At 46.1% G+C, this 17,772-nt stretch overlaps 1 protein-coding gene across 2 annotated transcripts in view; it reads left to right on the forward strand.

Moving 5' to 3' along the window:
* Positions 1 to 14,605, forward strand: part of LOC146067135 (pepsin A-like) — a 231,818-nt gene extending 217,213 nt beyond the window's left edge. For both annotated transcript variants that reach the window (XM_083179162.1, XM_083179171.1), the window contains 3 exons: positions 8,414 to 8,558; positions 12,424 to 12,522; positions 14,379 to 14,605. In XM_083179162.1, the coding sequence (XP_083035288.1) occupies positions 8,414 to 8,558; positions 12,424 to 12,522; positions 14,379 to 14,516 (382 nt within the window). In that variant the 3' untranslated portion in view covers positions 14,517 to 14,605. The remainder of the gene's footprint in view (positions 1 to 8,413; positions 8,559 to 12,423; positions 12,523 to 14,378) is intronic.
* Positions 14,606 to 17,772: the final 3,167 nt, after the last annotated feature.

Consider the following 17,772-nt stretch of genomic DNA (forward strand, 5'->3'; position numbering starts at 1 on the left):
ATTATACATATGCCACACACACACGATGCCCATTATACAAATGCCCCACACCGTGATGCACCATTATACATATGCCACACACCGTGATGCACCATTATACATATGCCACACACCGTGATGCTCCATTATACATATGCCCCACACCGTGATGCTCCATTATACATATGCCACACACCGTGATACTCCATTATACATATGCCACACACCGTGATGCTCCATTATACATATGCCCCACACCGTGATGCCCATTATACATATGCCACACCGTGATGCTCCATTATACATATGACCCACACCGTGATACTCCATTATACATATGCCCCACACCGTGATGCACCATTATACATATGCCACACCGTGATGTCCATTATACATATGCCCCACAATGTGAAGCTCCATTATACATATGCCACACCGTGATGCTCCATTATACATATGCCCCACACCGTGATGCTCCATTATACATATGCCACACACCCTGATGCCCATTATACATATGCCACACACCCTGATGCTCCATTATGCATATGCCACACACACACGATGCCCATTATACAAATGCCCCACACTGTGATGCTCCATTATACATATGCCACACACCGTGATGCCCATTATACATATGCCACACACAGAGATGCCTGTTATACATATGCCACACACAGAGATGCCCATTATACATATGCCACACCGTGATGCCCATTATACATATGCCCCACAACGTGATGCACCATTATACATATGCCACACACCGTGATGCACCATTATACATATGCCCCACACCGTGATGCACCATTATACATATGCCCCACACCGTGATGCACCATTATACATATGCCACACCGTGATACTCCATTATACATATGCCACACACCGTGATGCTCCATTATACATATGCCACACACCCTGATGCCCATTATACATATGCCCCACACCGTGATGCTCCATTATACATATGCCACACACCCTGATGCCCATTATACATATGCCACACACCCTGATGCCCATTATACATATGCCCCACACCGTGATGCCCATTATACATATGCCCCACCGTGATACTCCATTATACATATGCCCCACACCGTGATGCTCCATTATACATATGCCACACACCGTGATGCACCATTATACATATGCCACACACACACGATGCCCATTATACAAATGCCCCACACCGTGATGCACCATTATACATATGCCCCACACCGTGATGCACCATTATACATATGCCACACCGTGATACTCCATTATACATATGCCCCACACCGTGATGCCCATTATACATATGCCACACACACACGATGCCCATTATACATATGCCACACACCGTGATGCTCCATTATACATATGCCCCACACCGTGATGCCCATTATACATATGCCCCACACCGTGATGCACCATTATACATATGCCCCACACCGTGATGCACCATTATACATATGCCACACACCGTGATGCTCCATTATACATATGCCCCACACCGTGATGCACCATTACACATATGCCACACACCCTGATGCCCATTATACATATGCCACACACCCTGATGCCCATTATACATATGCCCCACACCGTGATGCTCCATTATACATATGCCCCACACCGTGATGCCCATTATACATATGCCCCACACCGTGATGCACCATTATACATATGCCACACACCGTGATGCTCCATTATGCATATGCCACACCGTGATGCTCCATTATACATATGCCCCACACCGTGATGCCCATTATACATATGCCCCACACCGTGATGCACCATTATACATATGCCACACACCGTGATGCACCATTATACATATGCCACACCGTGATACTCCATTATACATATGCCCCACACCGTGATGCTCCATTATACATATGCCACACACCGTGATGCCCATTATACATATGCCACACCGTGATACTCCATTATACATATGCCACACCGTGATGCACCATTATACATATGCCACACACACACGATGCCCATTATACAAATGCCCCACACCGTGATGCACCATTATACATATGCCCCACACCGTGATGCACCATTATACATATGCCCCACACCGTGATGCACCATTATACATATGCCACACCGTGATACTCCATTATACATATGCCACACCGTGATGCACCATTATACATATGCCACACCGTGATACTCCATTATACATATGCCCCACACCTTGATGCTCATTAAACTTGTGCCACACAAATGATGCCCATTACACATATTGCACACAATGTCCCACAGTAAGGCTTCTAATAAAAAAATGTAAATTACCTGGGGTTCATTTTTGTTGCCAGGGGTTAATGCTCATTGATAAGGGGGTCACTGCTTGCCCCCTCCACTATGCCCGTCTTCAAATGGGCATAGTGGGCAGTTTCACTATAATAAATAAATTAGTCATTGCTGCTGCTGCTGCCGCGTTCGGAGCTCAGCTCAGCTCCATCATCTGGCTGGCTTATGGTATGGAGCCCCCCACACCATGCTAGAAGTCATATTTGCAGATCTGAGAGTGAACACAGCGCTGCAGCGTTACCCGGAAGTGCCGGGAGCGCTTAGCGCGGTGCTCCCTGTCAGACGCTAGAGGTCAAATATGACTTCTAGCGCCTGCTGTCTCCTCTGGTCCCGACTCCCCGTACAAGGACTACAGCGGGAGGGGGGGGAAGCTGACGGCGGCTGTAGCGGGGCAAGGCGGCGGCTATAGCAGCGCGAGGTGGCGGCTATAGCGCCGCAAGCCTGCGGCAACAGCGGGCAGGTGGGCGGGCGGACCGGGCAGGCAGCAGTGGTCGAGCCACCCGTTTCGCTCAGGCGAGCTACCGGTAGCTCGTGAGCGACGGGTTGGCGACCACTGGTATAATGTATACGTGTGTGTATCGCACACAGATTACACGTCTTGTACAGTATAATGTATACGTGTGTGTATGGCGTACATATAACATGTCCTGTACAGTATAATGTATACGTGTGTATCATGTACAGATAACACGTCCTGTACAGTATAATGTATAAGTGTGTGTATCACGTACAGATAACGCGTCCTGTACAGTATAATGTATAAGTGTGTATCATGTACAGATAACACGTCCTGTACAGTATAATGCAGTGGTCGCCAACCCGTCGCTCGCGAGCTACCGGTAGCTCGCCTGAGCGAAACGGGTGGCTCGACCACTGCTGCCTGCCCGGTCCGCCCTCCCGTCTGACAGGGAGCACCGCGCTAAGCACTTCCGGGTAACGCTGCAGCGCTGTGTTCACTCTCAGATCTGCAAATATGACTTCTAGCATGGTGTGGGGGGCTCCATACCATAAGCCAGCCAGATGATGGAGCTGAGCTGAGCTCCGAACGCGGCAGCAGCAGCAGCAATGACTAATTTATTTATTATAGTGAAACTGCCCACTATGCCCATTTGAAGACGGGCATAGTGGAGGGGGCAAGCAGTGACCCCCTTATCAATGAGCATTAACCCCTGGCAACAAAAATGAACCCCAGGTAATTTACATTTTTTTATAATGGTGCATCACGGTGTGGGGCATATGTATAATGGAGTATCATGGTGTGGGGCATATGTATAATGGAGTATCACGGTGTGTGGCATATGTATAATGGTGCATCACGGTGTGGGGCATATGTATAATGGTGCATCACGGTGTGGGGCATTTGTATAATGGAGCATCACGGTGTGTGGCATATGTATAATGGGCATCAGGGTGTGTGGCATATGTATAATGGAGCATCACGGTGTGGGGCATATGTATAATGGAGTATCACGGTGTGGCATATGTATAATGGAGCATCACGGTGTGTGGCATATGTATAATGGAGCATCACGGTGTGTGGCATATGTATAATGGTGCATCACGGTGTGGGGCATTTGTATAATGGAGCATCACGGAGTGTGGCATATGTATAATGGAGCATCACGGTGTGTGGCATATGTATAATGGAGCATCACGGTGTGGCATATGTATAATGGTGCATCATGGTGTGGGGCATATGTATAATGGTGCATCACGGTGTGGGGCATTTGTATAATGGGCCTCGTGTGTGTGTGGCATATGTATAATGAGCATCACGGTGTGCGGCATATGTATAATGAGCATCACGGTGTGTGGCATATGTATAATGAGCATCACGGTGTGTAGCATATGTATAATGGGCATCGTGTGTGTGTGGCATATGCATAATGGAGCATCACGGTGTGTGGCATATGTATAATGGGCATCACGGTGTGTGGCACATGTATAATGAGCATCACGGTGTGTAGCATATGTATAATGGGCATCGTGTGTGTGTGGCATATGTATAATGGAGCATCACGGTGTGTGGCATATGTATAATGGAGCATCACGGTGTGGGGCATATGTATAATGGAGTATCACGGTGTGGCATATGTATAATGGAGCATCACGGTGTGTGGCATATGTATAATGGAGTATCACGGTGTGGCATATGTATAATGGTGCATCACGGTGTGGGGCATTTGTATAATGGGCCTCGTGTGTGTGTGGCATATGCATAATGGAGCATCACGGTGTGTGGCATACGTATATTGAGCATCACGGTGTGTAGCACATGTATAATGGGCATCGTGTGTGTGTGGCATATGTATAATGGAGTATCACGGTGTGTGGCATATGTATAATGGAGAATCACGGTGTGGCATATGTATAATGGTGCATCACGGTGTGGGGCATATGTATAATGGGCATCAGGGTGTGTGGCATATGTATAATGGAGCATCACGGTGTGTGGCATATGTATAATGGAGTATCACGGTGTGGCATATGTATAATGGTGCATCACGGTGTGGGGCATATGTATAATGGTGCATCACGGTGTGGGGCATTTGTATAATGGGCATCGTGTGTGTGTGGCATATGTATAATGGTGCATCACGGTGTGGGGCATTTGTATAATGGGCATCGTGTGTGTGTGGCATATGCATAATGGAGCATCACGGTGTGGGGCATTTGTATAGTGGAGCATCGCGGTGCGGGGCATATTTATAATGGGTATCACGGACTGCACTATTGTGGTCATGTGTATCTGGCACTGCACTATTGAGGGCATATGTGTATCACACCCCCATTTTCCATGGCCGCACCCCATGTGGCTACAGCTCTTAGAGAGCTGACTATGCCCCCATAGCGGAAAAAATGGGGGATGTAGCCTCGCAGGAGTTCCACGGTAGTAGCTGAACCTTCTAATTTTTGGCGCGTGCCTACGGCACGCGCAGATGACTTCTCCTCTGCCTCCAGTGTTGGGAGGTATGTTTTGGGGCATTGCAGTGTGTGGCATAATGTGTCTGGGGCATTACAGTTTGTGGCATTATGTGTAAAGGGCATTTTTTGGGATATTATGCAGATTTTTTATTTTTTTTTACTTTAGTAGCTCTTCGGGCGGTTTATTTTGTCGCGAGTAGCTCCCGACCCAAAAAAGGTTGGAGACCACTGGTATAATGTATACGTGTGTGTATGGCGTACAGATAACATGTCCTGTACAGTATAATGTATACATGTGTGTATGGCGTACAGATAACACGTCCTGTACAGTATAATGTATACGTGTGTGTATGGCGTACAGATAACGCGTCCTGTACAGTATAATGTATAAGTGTGTGTATGGCGTACAGATAACATGTCCTGTACAGTATAATGTATACATGTGTGTATGGCGTACAGATAACACGTCCTGTACAGTATAATGTATACGTGTGTGTATGGCGTACAGATAACGCGTCCTGTACAGTATAATGTATACGTGTGTGTATGGCGTACAGATAACGCATCCTGTACAGTATAATGTATACGTGTGTGTATGGCGTACAGATAACACGTCCTGTACAGTATAATGTATAAGTGTGTGTATGGCGTACAGATAACATGTCCTGTACAGTATAATGTATACATGTGTGTATGGCGTACAGATAACACGTCCTGTACAGTATAATGTATACGTGTGTGTATGGCGTACAGATAACGCGTCCTGTACAGTATAATGTATACGTGTGTGTATGGCGTACAGATAACGCATCCTGTACAGTATAATGTATACGTGTGTGTATGGCGTACAGATAACACGTCCTGTACAGTATAATGTATACGTGTGTGTATGGCGTACAGATAACACGTCCTGTACAGTATAATGTATACGTGTGTGTATGGCGTACAGATAACGCGTCCTGTACAGTATAATGTATACGTGTGTGTATGGCGTACAGATAACGCGTCCTGTACAGTATAATGTATACGTGTGTGTATCGCACACAGATAACACGTCCTGTACAGTATAATGTATACGTGTGTGTATGGCGTACAGATAACGCATCCTGTACAGTATAATGTATACGTGTGTGTATGGCTTACAGATAACACGTCCTGTACAGTATAATGTATAAGTGTGTGTCTCACGTACAGATAACGCGTCCTGTACAGTATAATGTATAAGTGTGTGTATGGCGTACAGATAACACGTCCTGTACAGTATAATGTATACGTGTGTGTATGGCGTACAGATAACGCGTCCTGTACAGTATAATGTACTGTACGTGTGTGTATGGCGTACAGATAACGCGTCCTGTACAGTATAATGTATAAGTGTGTGTCTCACGTACAGATAACGCGTCCTGTACAGTATAATGTATAAGTATATGTATCACGTACAGATAACACGTCCTGTACTGTATAATGTATAAGTGTGTGTATGGCGTACAGATAACGCGTCCTATACAGTATAATGTATAAGTGTGTGTATCACATACAGATAACGCGTCCTGTACTGTATAATGTATAAGTGTGTGTATGGCGTACAGATAACGCGTCCTGTACAGTATAATGTATACGTGTGTATGGCGTACAGATAACACGTCCTGTACAGTATAATGTATAAGTGTGTGTATGGCGTACAGATAACGCGTCCTGTACTGTATAATGTATAAGTGTGTGTATCACGTACAGATAACACGTCCTGTACAGTATAATGTATAAGTGTGTGTATGGCGTACAGATAACGCGTCCTGTACAGTATAATGTATACGTGTGTGTATGGCGTACAGATAACGCGTCCTGTACTGTATAATGTATAAGTGTGTGTATCACGTACAGATAACGCGTCCTGTACAGTATAATGTATATGTGTGTGTATGGCGTACAGATAACACGTCCTGTACAGTATAATGTATACGTGTGTGTATGGCGTACAGATAACGCGTCCTGTACAGTATAATGTATACGTGTGTGTATGGCGTACAGATAACGCGTCCTGTACTGTATAATGTATAAGTGTGTGTATCACGTACAGATAACGCGTCCTGTACAGTATAATGTATACGTGTGTGTATGGCGTACAGATAACGCGTCCTGTACAGTATAATGTATAAGTGTGTGTATGGCGTACAGATAACGCGTCCTGTACAGTATAATGTATACGTGTGTGTATGGCGTATAGATAACGCGTCCTGTACTGTATAATGTACTGTACGTGTGTGTATGGCGTACAGATAACATGTCCTGTACAGTATAATGTATACGTGTGTGTATGGCGTACAGATAACGTGTACTGTACAGTATAATGTATACGTGTGTGTATGGCGTACAGATAACGCGTCCTGTACAGTATAATGTATACGTGTGTGTATGGCGTACAGATAACACGTCCTGTACTGTATAATGTATACGTGTGTGTATGGCGTACAGATAACACGTCCTGTACAGTATAATGTATGCGTGTGTGTATGGCGTATAGATAACGCGTCCTGTACAGTATAATGTATAAGTGCATATTGCGTATAGATAACGCGTCCTGTACTGTATAATGTACTGTACGTGTGTGTATGGCGTACAGATAACGCGTCCTGTACAGTATAATGTATACGTGTGTGTATGGCGTACAGATAACGCGTCCTGTACTGTATAATGTACTGTACGTGTGTGTATGGCGTACAGATAACGCGTCCTGTACTGTACGTGTGTGTATGGCGTACAGATAACGCGTCCTGTACAGTATAATGTATACGTGTGTGTATGGCGTACAGATAACGTGTCCTGTACTGTATAATGTACTGTACGTGTGTGTATGGCGTACAGATAACGCGTCCTGTACAGTATAATGTATAAGTGCATATCGCGTATAGATAATGCGTCCTGTACTGTATAATGTACTGTACGTGTGTGTATGGCGTATAGATAATGCGTCCTGTACTGTATAATGTACTGTACGTGTGTGTATGGCGTATAGATAATGCGTCCTGTACTGTATAATGTACTGTACGTGTGTGTATGGCGTATAGAGAATGCGTCCTGTACTGTATAATGTACTGTACGTGTGTGTATGGCGTATAGATAACGCATCCTGTACATTATTATGTGCTGTGTCAGTGGCAATACCCGGTATGTACTGAGCTCACTCTCTGTGTTGTAGCGTCACTATGAATGGCCAGGTGGTAGCGTGTCAGCGTGGATGTGACGCTATTGTGGACACTGGAACATCGGTCATTGCCGGACACCCAGAGGCAATCGGAGTGATCCAAGAAGCCATCGGTGCCAGGCCGGATATATACGGGCTGGTAATTATATTATATCAGTGTTTTATATGGTAGTAAAGGATGATCTAGAAATGCAGGGCACACGGAGGAGGCTATGTACTAAGATGGGAGATATAGTGAAGATGAGATGTTGACTTTAGCAACCATTTATATTGGGGGTTATTCTGGTTGCCTTGCGATTCCACCAAACCCCACCCTGTGAATGCCCGCCCACCCGCCAGCCCCTCGCAGCGCAGGTTCAGCCGCACAGGCTGCGAATGGATGTTTAGCATAAACACCTATTCCCATGCTGCGGGGAACACCCACATCTAACACCTATTCCCATGCTGCGGGGAACACCCACATCTAACACCTATTCCCATGCTGCGGGGAACACCCACATCTAACACCTATTCCCATGCTGCGGGGAACACCCACATCTAACACCTATTCCCATGCTGCGGGGAACACCCACATCTAACACCTATTCCCATGCTGCGGGGAACACCCACATCTAACACCTATTCCCATGCTGCGGGGAACACCCACATCTAACACCTATTCCCATGCTGCGGGGAACACCCACATCTAACACCTATTCCCATGCTGCGGGGAACACCCACATCTAACACCTATTCCCATGCTGCGGGGAACACCCACATCTAACACCTATTCCCATGCTGCGGGGAACACCCACATCTAACACCTATTCCCATGCTGCGGGGAACACCCACATCTAACACCTATTCCCATGCTGCGGGGAACACCCACATCTAACACCTATTCCCATGCTGCGGGGAACACCCACATCTAACACCTATTCCCATGCTGCGGGGAACACCCACATCTAACACCTATTCCCATGCTGCGGGGAACACCCACATCTAACACCCATTCCCATGCTGCGGGGAACACCCACATCTAACACCTATTCCCATGCTGCAGGAAACACCCACATCTTTCAAAGGTGCAAAATAATTAAGAACTACCAGTAAATAGTAAATATAGAATGGTGTGTGCTGTAGTGTAGCGCATAGGGTCTGTACTGTAGTGTAGCACAAGGGGTGTGTGCTGTAGTGTAGTACATGGTGTGTGTGCTGTAGTGTAGCGCATAGGGTCTGTACTGTAGTGTAGCACAAGGGGTGTGTGCTGTAGTGTAGCGCATAGGGTCTGTACTGTAGTGTAGCACAAGGGGTGTGTGCTGTAGTGTAGCACATGGAGTGTGTGCTGTAGTGTAGCACATGGAGTGTGTGCTGTAGTGAAGGGTCTGTACTGTAGTGTAGTGCATGGGGTGTGTGCTGTAGTGTAGCACATGGTATGTGTGCTGTAGTGTAGCACATGGTATGTGTGCTGTAGTGTAGCACATGGTGTGTGTGCTGTAGTGTAGCACATGGGGTGTGTGCTGTAGTGTAGCACATGGGGTGTGTGCTGTAGTGTAGCACATGGGGTGTGTGCTGTAGTGTAGCACATGGGGTGTGTGCTGTAGTGTAGCACATGGGGTGTGTGCTGTAGTGTAGCACATGGGGTGTGTGCTGTAGTGTAGCACATGGGGTGTGTGCTGTAGTGTAGCACATGGGGTGTGTGCTGTAGTGTAGCACATGGGGTGTGTGCTGTAGTGTAGCACATGGTGTGTGTGCTGTAGTGTAGCACATGGTATGTGTGCTGTAGTGTAGCACATGGGGTGTGTGCTGTAGTGTAGCACATGGGGTGTGTGCTGTAGTGTAGCACATGGGGTGTGTGCTGTAGTGTAGCACATGGGGTGTGTGCTGTAGTGTAGCACATGGGGTGTGTGCTGTAGTGAAGGGTCTGTACTGTAGTGTAGGGCATGGGGTGTGTGCTGTAGTGTAGTACATGGTATGTGTGGTGTAGTGTAGCACATGGGGTGTGTGCTGTAGTGTAGCACATGGAGTGTGTACTGTAGTGTAGCACATGGGTTGTGTGCTCTAGTTTAGCATGGGGTGTGTACTGTAGTGTAGCACATGGTATGTGTGCTGTAGAGTAGCGCATAGGGTTGGTCCTGTAGTGTAGCACATGGAGTGTGTGTTGTAGTGAAGGGTCTGTATTGTAGTGTAGCACATGTAGTGTGAGCTGTAGTGTAGCACAAGGGGTGTGTACTGTAGTGTAGTACATGGTATGTGTGCTGTAGTCTAGTACATGGTATGTGTGCTGTAGTGTAGTACATGGTATGTGTACTGTAGTGTAGCACATGGGGTGTGTGCTGTAGTGCAGCACAGGGAGTGGGACCTGTAGTGTAGCACAGGGAGTGTGTGTTGTAGTGTGAGCTGTAGTGTAGCACAAGGGGTGTGTACTGTAGTGTAGTACATGGTATGTGTGCTGTAGTGTAGCACATGGTATGTGTGCTGTAGTGTAGCACATGGTATGTGTGCTGTAGTGTAGCACATGGTATGTGTGCTGTAGTGTAGCACATGGTATGTGTCCTGTAGTGTAGCACATGGTATGTGTCCTGTATTGTAGCACATGGAGTGTGTACTGTAGTGTAGCACATGGTGTGCATCCTGTAGTGTAGCACATGGGGTGTGTGCTGTAGTGAAGGGTCTGTACTGTACCTGGAGGGTGGCAGTTCGCCCCTCACCCCCAGCATGGAGGGTTAGCGAACTGTGGTACCTGTGTAAAAAACTTGCGTCCCCGGCGTCCCTGCAGTGCTGGAGCGTGCAGGGGTGTTCGTGCCGCCGGGGGTACCTGCGGTGCTGTCATTGTGTATAAGCTGGCTGCGGCCGGCGGGGTCCCTACAGTGAATAGAAAATAGCTAGCACTATGCGCGCGGCGGCGCGGGAAGCGCTAGTTATTTTCTATTCACTGCAGGGACGACTCGCCTGGGGCGCTCCGGTGCCTTGCACCAGCCCTGAGTGCATGGGGTGTGTGCTGTAGTGTAGTACATGGTATGTGTCCTGTAGTGTAGCACATGGGGTGTGTGCTGTAGTGTAGCACATGGAGAGTGTACTGTAGTGTAGCACAGGGAGTGGGTCCTGTAGTGTAGCACATGGGGTGTGTGTTTGTAATGAAGGGCCTGTATTGTAATGTAGCACATATTGTGTGAGCTGTAGTGTAGCACATGGGGTGTGTACTGTAGTGCAGCACAGGGAGTGGGTCCTGTAGTGTAGCACATGGTGTGTGTGCTGTAGTGAAGGGTCTGTACTGTAGTGTAGCACATGTGGTGTGTGCTGTAGTGTAGTACATGGTATGTGTACTGTAGTGTAGAGTGTGTACTGCAGTTATTACACATACAGTAGTGATACTTACTACAGTATCTTGACCCAAAGGGGGAAATTTACTAAAGGAAATTTGTAAAAAAATAGGTGTATTTTTATCCAGAAATACACTTATTTTTGACATTTACTATCCCGAAAATACGGCAATTCGTATTCGTATTGATGTGCTATCAATACGAATACGAATTGCCGTATTTTCGGAATAGTAACTGTGTCCCCCCCCCCCACAGCCGTAACCAGCACCAGGCAGACAGAGCCGGGGCCGGTAATAAAAAAAATCAGGAAACCCGACAAATAGGGGTTCCCCGATTTTTTTTTTTTTTTAAAACCAGCTCCAGGTCTTTTGAATGGTGATTTCTGCCGTATTCTTTCGATGGTGTACTCATTAGTATTTGTAAATACAAATACGAATGTCCCATTATTAAGAATACGAAAATACGTATTTTTGGCATAGTAAATGCCAAAAATACGTATACACCCAAAAAAATTGTATTTTCGTGTGAAAATACGATTTTTTTTCCACAATTTTTTTTAGTAAATTTCCCCCTTTATCTTCAACTATTCCTCTGGTAAAGAAACTAGGCTGTAATAGGTTGAAGGGCGCCCCCTGGTGTGTACATGCCCACACTGCACACACACATTGTACTAATAATATATTATTTGTCTTCTGCTTTCAGTATAATGTAAACTGTGATGAGATTAGTTCCTTGCCTGATATCATCATAACGATTGCTGGAAAGAATTATCCTATACCCGCCAGTGCTTATATAAACCAGGTGAGAGAGTATGCTGACGTGTGACTGGGTGATGTACTTACCTGCCCTGTATAAGGATGATTATATACGCAGAGGTGTAACTGACCTATAGCGGGGTCACACCAGCAGGGGTGCCGCATTACAATATAACATCTGCGTACTATCACTGGGCACACTATAACGTACACTGCAGGCTAATACACAGATAGAAGAAGTGTGCCAATATGCCGACACACCCAGCTGATCAGTGTCCGCTACGGTTATAGACGGTATTTCTGTGTCACCATCTAGAGATATTGTATAACAGAAGCCAAGTGTTTCCAACACAGCTGCACTATGACCTACCTGAGCAGGGATGCAGGACACTATGACCTACCTGAGCAGGGATGCAGGATGCTATGACCTACCTAAGTAGGGATGCCTCACACTGTGACCTACCTGAGCAGGGATGCCTCACACTGTGACCTACCTGAGCAGGGATGCAGGACACTGTGACCTACCTGAGCAGGGATGCAGGACACTGTGACCTACCTGAGCAGGTGTACATCACGCTGTAACCTACCTGAGGAGGTATACATCACACGGTGACCTACCTGAGCAGGTGTACATCACGCTGTGACCTAACTGAGCAGGTGTACATCACGCTGTGACCTACCTGAGCAGGTGTACATCCCGCTGTGACCTACCTGAGCAGGTGTACATCCCGCTGTAACCTACCTGAGGAGGTATACATCACACGGTGACCTACCTGAGCAGGTGTACATCACGCTGTGACCTACCTGAACAGGGTCTACATCACACTGTTATCTACCTGAGCAGGGATGCATCACGCTGTGACCTACCTGAGCAGGTGTACATCCCGCTGTAACCTACCTGAGCAGGGATACATCACACTGGGACCTACCTGAGCAGGGATACATCACACTGGGACCTACCTGAGCAGGGATACATCACACTGGGACCTACCTGAGCAGGTGTACATCACACTGTGACCTACCTGAGCAGGTGTACATCACACTGTGACCTACCTGAACAGGGTGTACATCACGCTGTGACCTACCTGAGCAGGGATACATCACGCTGTGACCTACCTGAGCAGGGATACATCACACTGTGACCTACCTGAGCAGGGATGCATCACGCTGTGACCTACCTGAGCAGGGATGCATCACGCTGTGACCTACCTGAGCAGGTGTACATCACGCTGTGACCTACCTGAGCAGGTGTACATCCCGCTGTGACCTACCTGAGCAGGTGTACATCCCGCTGTGACCTACCTGAGCAGGTGTACATCCCGCTGTGACCTACCTGAGCAGGTGTACATCCCGCTGTGACCTACCTGAGCAGGTGTACATCACGCTGTGACCTACCTGAGCAGGTGTACATCACGCTGTAACCTACCTGACCAGGGATACATCACGCTGTAACCTACCTGAGCAGGTGTACATCATGCTGTGACCTACCTGAGCAGGGATACATCACGCTGTAACCTACCTGAGCAGGTGTACATCACGCTGTGACCTACCTGACCAGGGATACATCACGCTGTGACCTACCTGAGCAGGGATACATCACACTGTGACCTACCTGAGCAGGTGTACATCCCGCTGTGACCTACCTGAGCAGGTGTACATCACGCTGTGACCTACCTGAGCAGGTGTACATCCCGCTGTGACCTACCTGAGCAGGTGTACATCCCGCTGTGACCTACCTGAGCAGGTGTACATCACGCTGTGACCTACCTGACCAGGGATACATCACACTGTGACCTACCTGAGCAGGTATACATCACACTGTGACCTACCTGAGCAGGTGTACATCACGCTGTAACCAACCTGAGCATACATCTTGCTGATCACGTGTTTCTATGTTACCAGTTCCCTGGATCATGTAGCAGTGGTTTCCAGTCCACCTCTGGCCCGTGGATTCTGGGAGACATCTTCATCCGTGAATATTTTGTGGTGTTTGACCGGAGCAACAACAGAGTTGGATTCGCCCCAAGTGTCAAGTTGTAGTCGCCCCTTATTGTATAAGACGATGAGACGTGAGCTGTGATCAGACACATTGCGGATGACTGTAACGCTCATATCTCCATCTTACTGTATCCTCATCCGCAAACAATAAAATGTCTGCAACAACTCACGGGTGGGATTTTACTTCACGCCTCCATATTGCCTTTGGTGACTGGAGATACTGTATTTACTAACCAATGAACGATTGGTTAGTAAATCCAAAAATGTCCACAAATTTTCTAAAAATCATCAAATTAGGTAAATAAGATTTTTTTTTAAAGAAAAATTCTAAATCAAGTGTGAATGGCAATTACTAACATAGAGCCTAATTCAGTATCGCTCGCTAAGGAGAGCATGTCCCCCCCCCCCCCCCCCCAAATTCATACCAGGGGATGTACGCAAAAACATCCACTCGTGTCCAGGGCAGCCGAGAGGTATACCAGGCCAACATTTTGGGGGTATGGCCTAATCGTGGGAGGCGTGGCCACTTTGTGCAATTAGGCCACACCCCCAAAATGTTTAGGGGGTGAAAACACACTTTAAAGTCGAGGGGGAGTGTTGTTGTCGTCCCCCTCAGCAGCAGCACATACCTACAGCATGTGTCAGTGAGACGCTCATGCTGAGCCTGCTGTCAGGCCACATGCCGTAATGCCAATTACACATAAGGCCACCCATGGTGCCCATTACACACTATATAACACACCGTAATGCCCATTACATACTATATAACACACTGTAATCCCCATTACATACTATATAACACACCGTAATGCCCATTACATACTATATAACACAGCGTAATGCCCATTACATACTATATAACACACCGTAATGCCCATTACATACTATATAACACACCGTAATGCCCATTACATACTATATAACACACCGTAATGCCCATTACATACTATATAACACTCCGCAATGCCCATTACAGACTATATAACACACTGTAATGTCCATTACATACTATATAACACACCGTAATGCCCATTACATACTATATAACATACCGTAATGCCCATTACATACTATATAACACACCGTAATGCCCATTACATACTATATAACACACCGTAATGCCCATTACATACTATATAACACACCGTAATGCCCATTACATACTATATAACATACCGTAATGCCCATTACATACTATATAACACACCGTACTGCCCATTACATACTATATAACACACCGTAATGCCCATTACATACTATATAACACACCGTAATGCCCATTACATACTATATAACACACCATAATGCCCATTACATACTATATAACACTCCGCAATGCCCATTACATACTATATAACATACCGTAATGCCCATTACATACTATATAACACACCGTAATGCCCATTACATACTATATAACACACCGTAATGCCCATTACATACTATATAACACACCGTAATGTCCATTACATACTATATAACACAGCGTAATGCCCATCACATACTATATAACACACCGTAATGCCCATTACATACTATATAACACACCGTAATGCCCATTACATACTATATAACACTCCGCAATGCCCATTACAGACTATATAACACACCGTAATGCCCATTACATACTATATAACACACCGTAATGCCCATTACATACTATATAACACACCGTAATGTCCATTACATACTATATAACACAGCGTAATGCCCATTACATACTATATAACACTCCGCAATGCCCATTACATACTATATAACACACCGTAATGCCCATTACATACTATATAACACACCGTAATGCCCATTACATACTATATAACACACCGTAATGTCCATTACATACTATATAACACAGCGTAATGCCCATCACATACTATATAACACACCATAATGCCCATTACATACTATATAACACACCGTAATGCCCATTACATACTATATAACACACCGTAATGCCCATTACATACTATATAACACTCCGCAATGCCCATTACAGACTATATAACACACTGTAATGTCCATTACATACTATATAACACACCGTAATGCCCATTACATACTATATAACACACCGTAATGCCCATTACATACTATATAACATACCGTAATGCCCATTACATACTATATAACACACCGTAATGCCCATTACATACTATATAACACACCGTAATGCCCATTACATACTATATAACACACCGTAATGCCCATTACATACTATATAACATACCGTAATGCCCATTACATACTATATAACACACCGTACTGCCCATTACATACTATATAACACACCGTAATGCCCATTACATACTATATAACACACCGTAATGCCCATTACATACTATATAACACACCATAATGCCCATTACATACTATATAACACTCCGCAATGCCCATTACATACTATATAACATACCGTAATGCCCATTACATACTATATAACACACCGTAATTGTTAAGTTAACCCTTGGTGCTCCAGGAAAAACAAAACCAACGAACAAACTGATGCAGGGGAATGCGGGGTGTTTTATTGAAAAACCGAATAACACAGGAACTGATGCAGAAAACAGGAACAAACTTTATGAAACAAAATACGAAGTGGCTGGATAGCAGAATAAACACAGAGGTACCGGGTACAGATGCAGGTGGTCCGGCAGTTGGCTGAGGCTTAGGCTGAGGCACGAGGCACAAGACATGAGACACAGGACACGAGGCACAGGACACGAGGCAACGGCTGTAGAAGGCTGAGGCACAAGACACAAGGCACAGGACACGAGGCAACGGCTGTAGAAGGCTGAGGCTGGGGCACAAGACACGAGGCACAGGATACAAGGCACAGGACACAAGGTAACGGCTGTAAACTCCTTCCAATACTCAGACAAGGCAGATAGGGAATGACCAGCCCTGAGTACTGGTCTCAGAGAGAATATATAGGCCAATAACAGGTGTCTCACATGAGCAATTGTCTCTAACACCAGGCACCTGATCCCTCAGAGTCAAGAGAGACAAGTCCAACAGGTGCCCCCTAGTGGTAGTACACATGAAAAGGCAAACAGACATAACATTATGCCCCCGTGAAGAAGGCGGATTCCAGACGCCTTAAGAGTCATCTTCTCCTCCTGTTCAACTTCTTTCTCTTAGTATCAGACGAGGTAGCCTTACAAAGCCCAGAGGCCTGGAGGGAGTCCTTTAGAATATCCCAAACCTCCGGTGGACCGAACCTTTTGGTAATTGCTTCAGTGAAGGCAGCCAAATTGTGCAATGCTGGATCTTTAGACTCCACCAAAAAATTCGCCCA

The sequence above is a fragment of the Crinia signifera genome, chromosome 1 (genome assembly GCF_055691185.1).
Source record: "Crinia signifera chromosome 1, ASM5569118v1, whole genome shotgun sequence".
Lineage (NCBI taxonomy): Eukaryota > Metazoa > Chordata > Amphibia > Anura > Myobatrachidae > Crinia > Crinia signifera.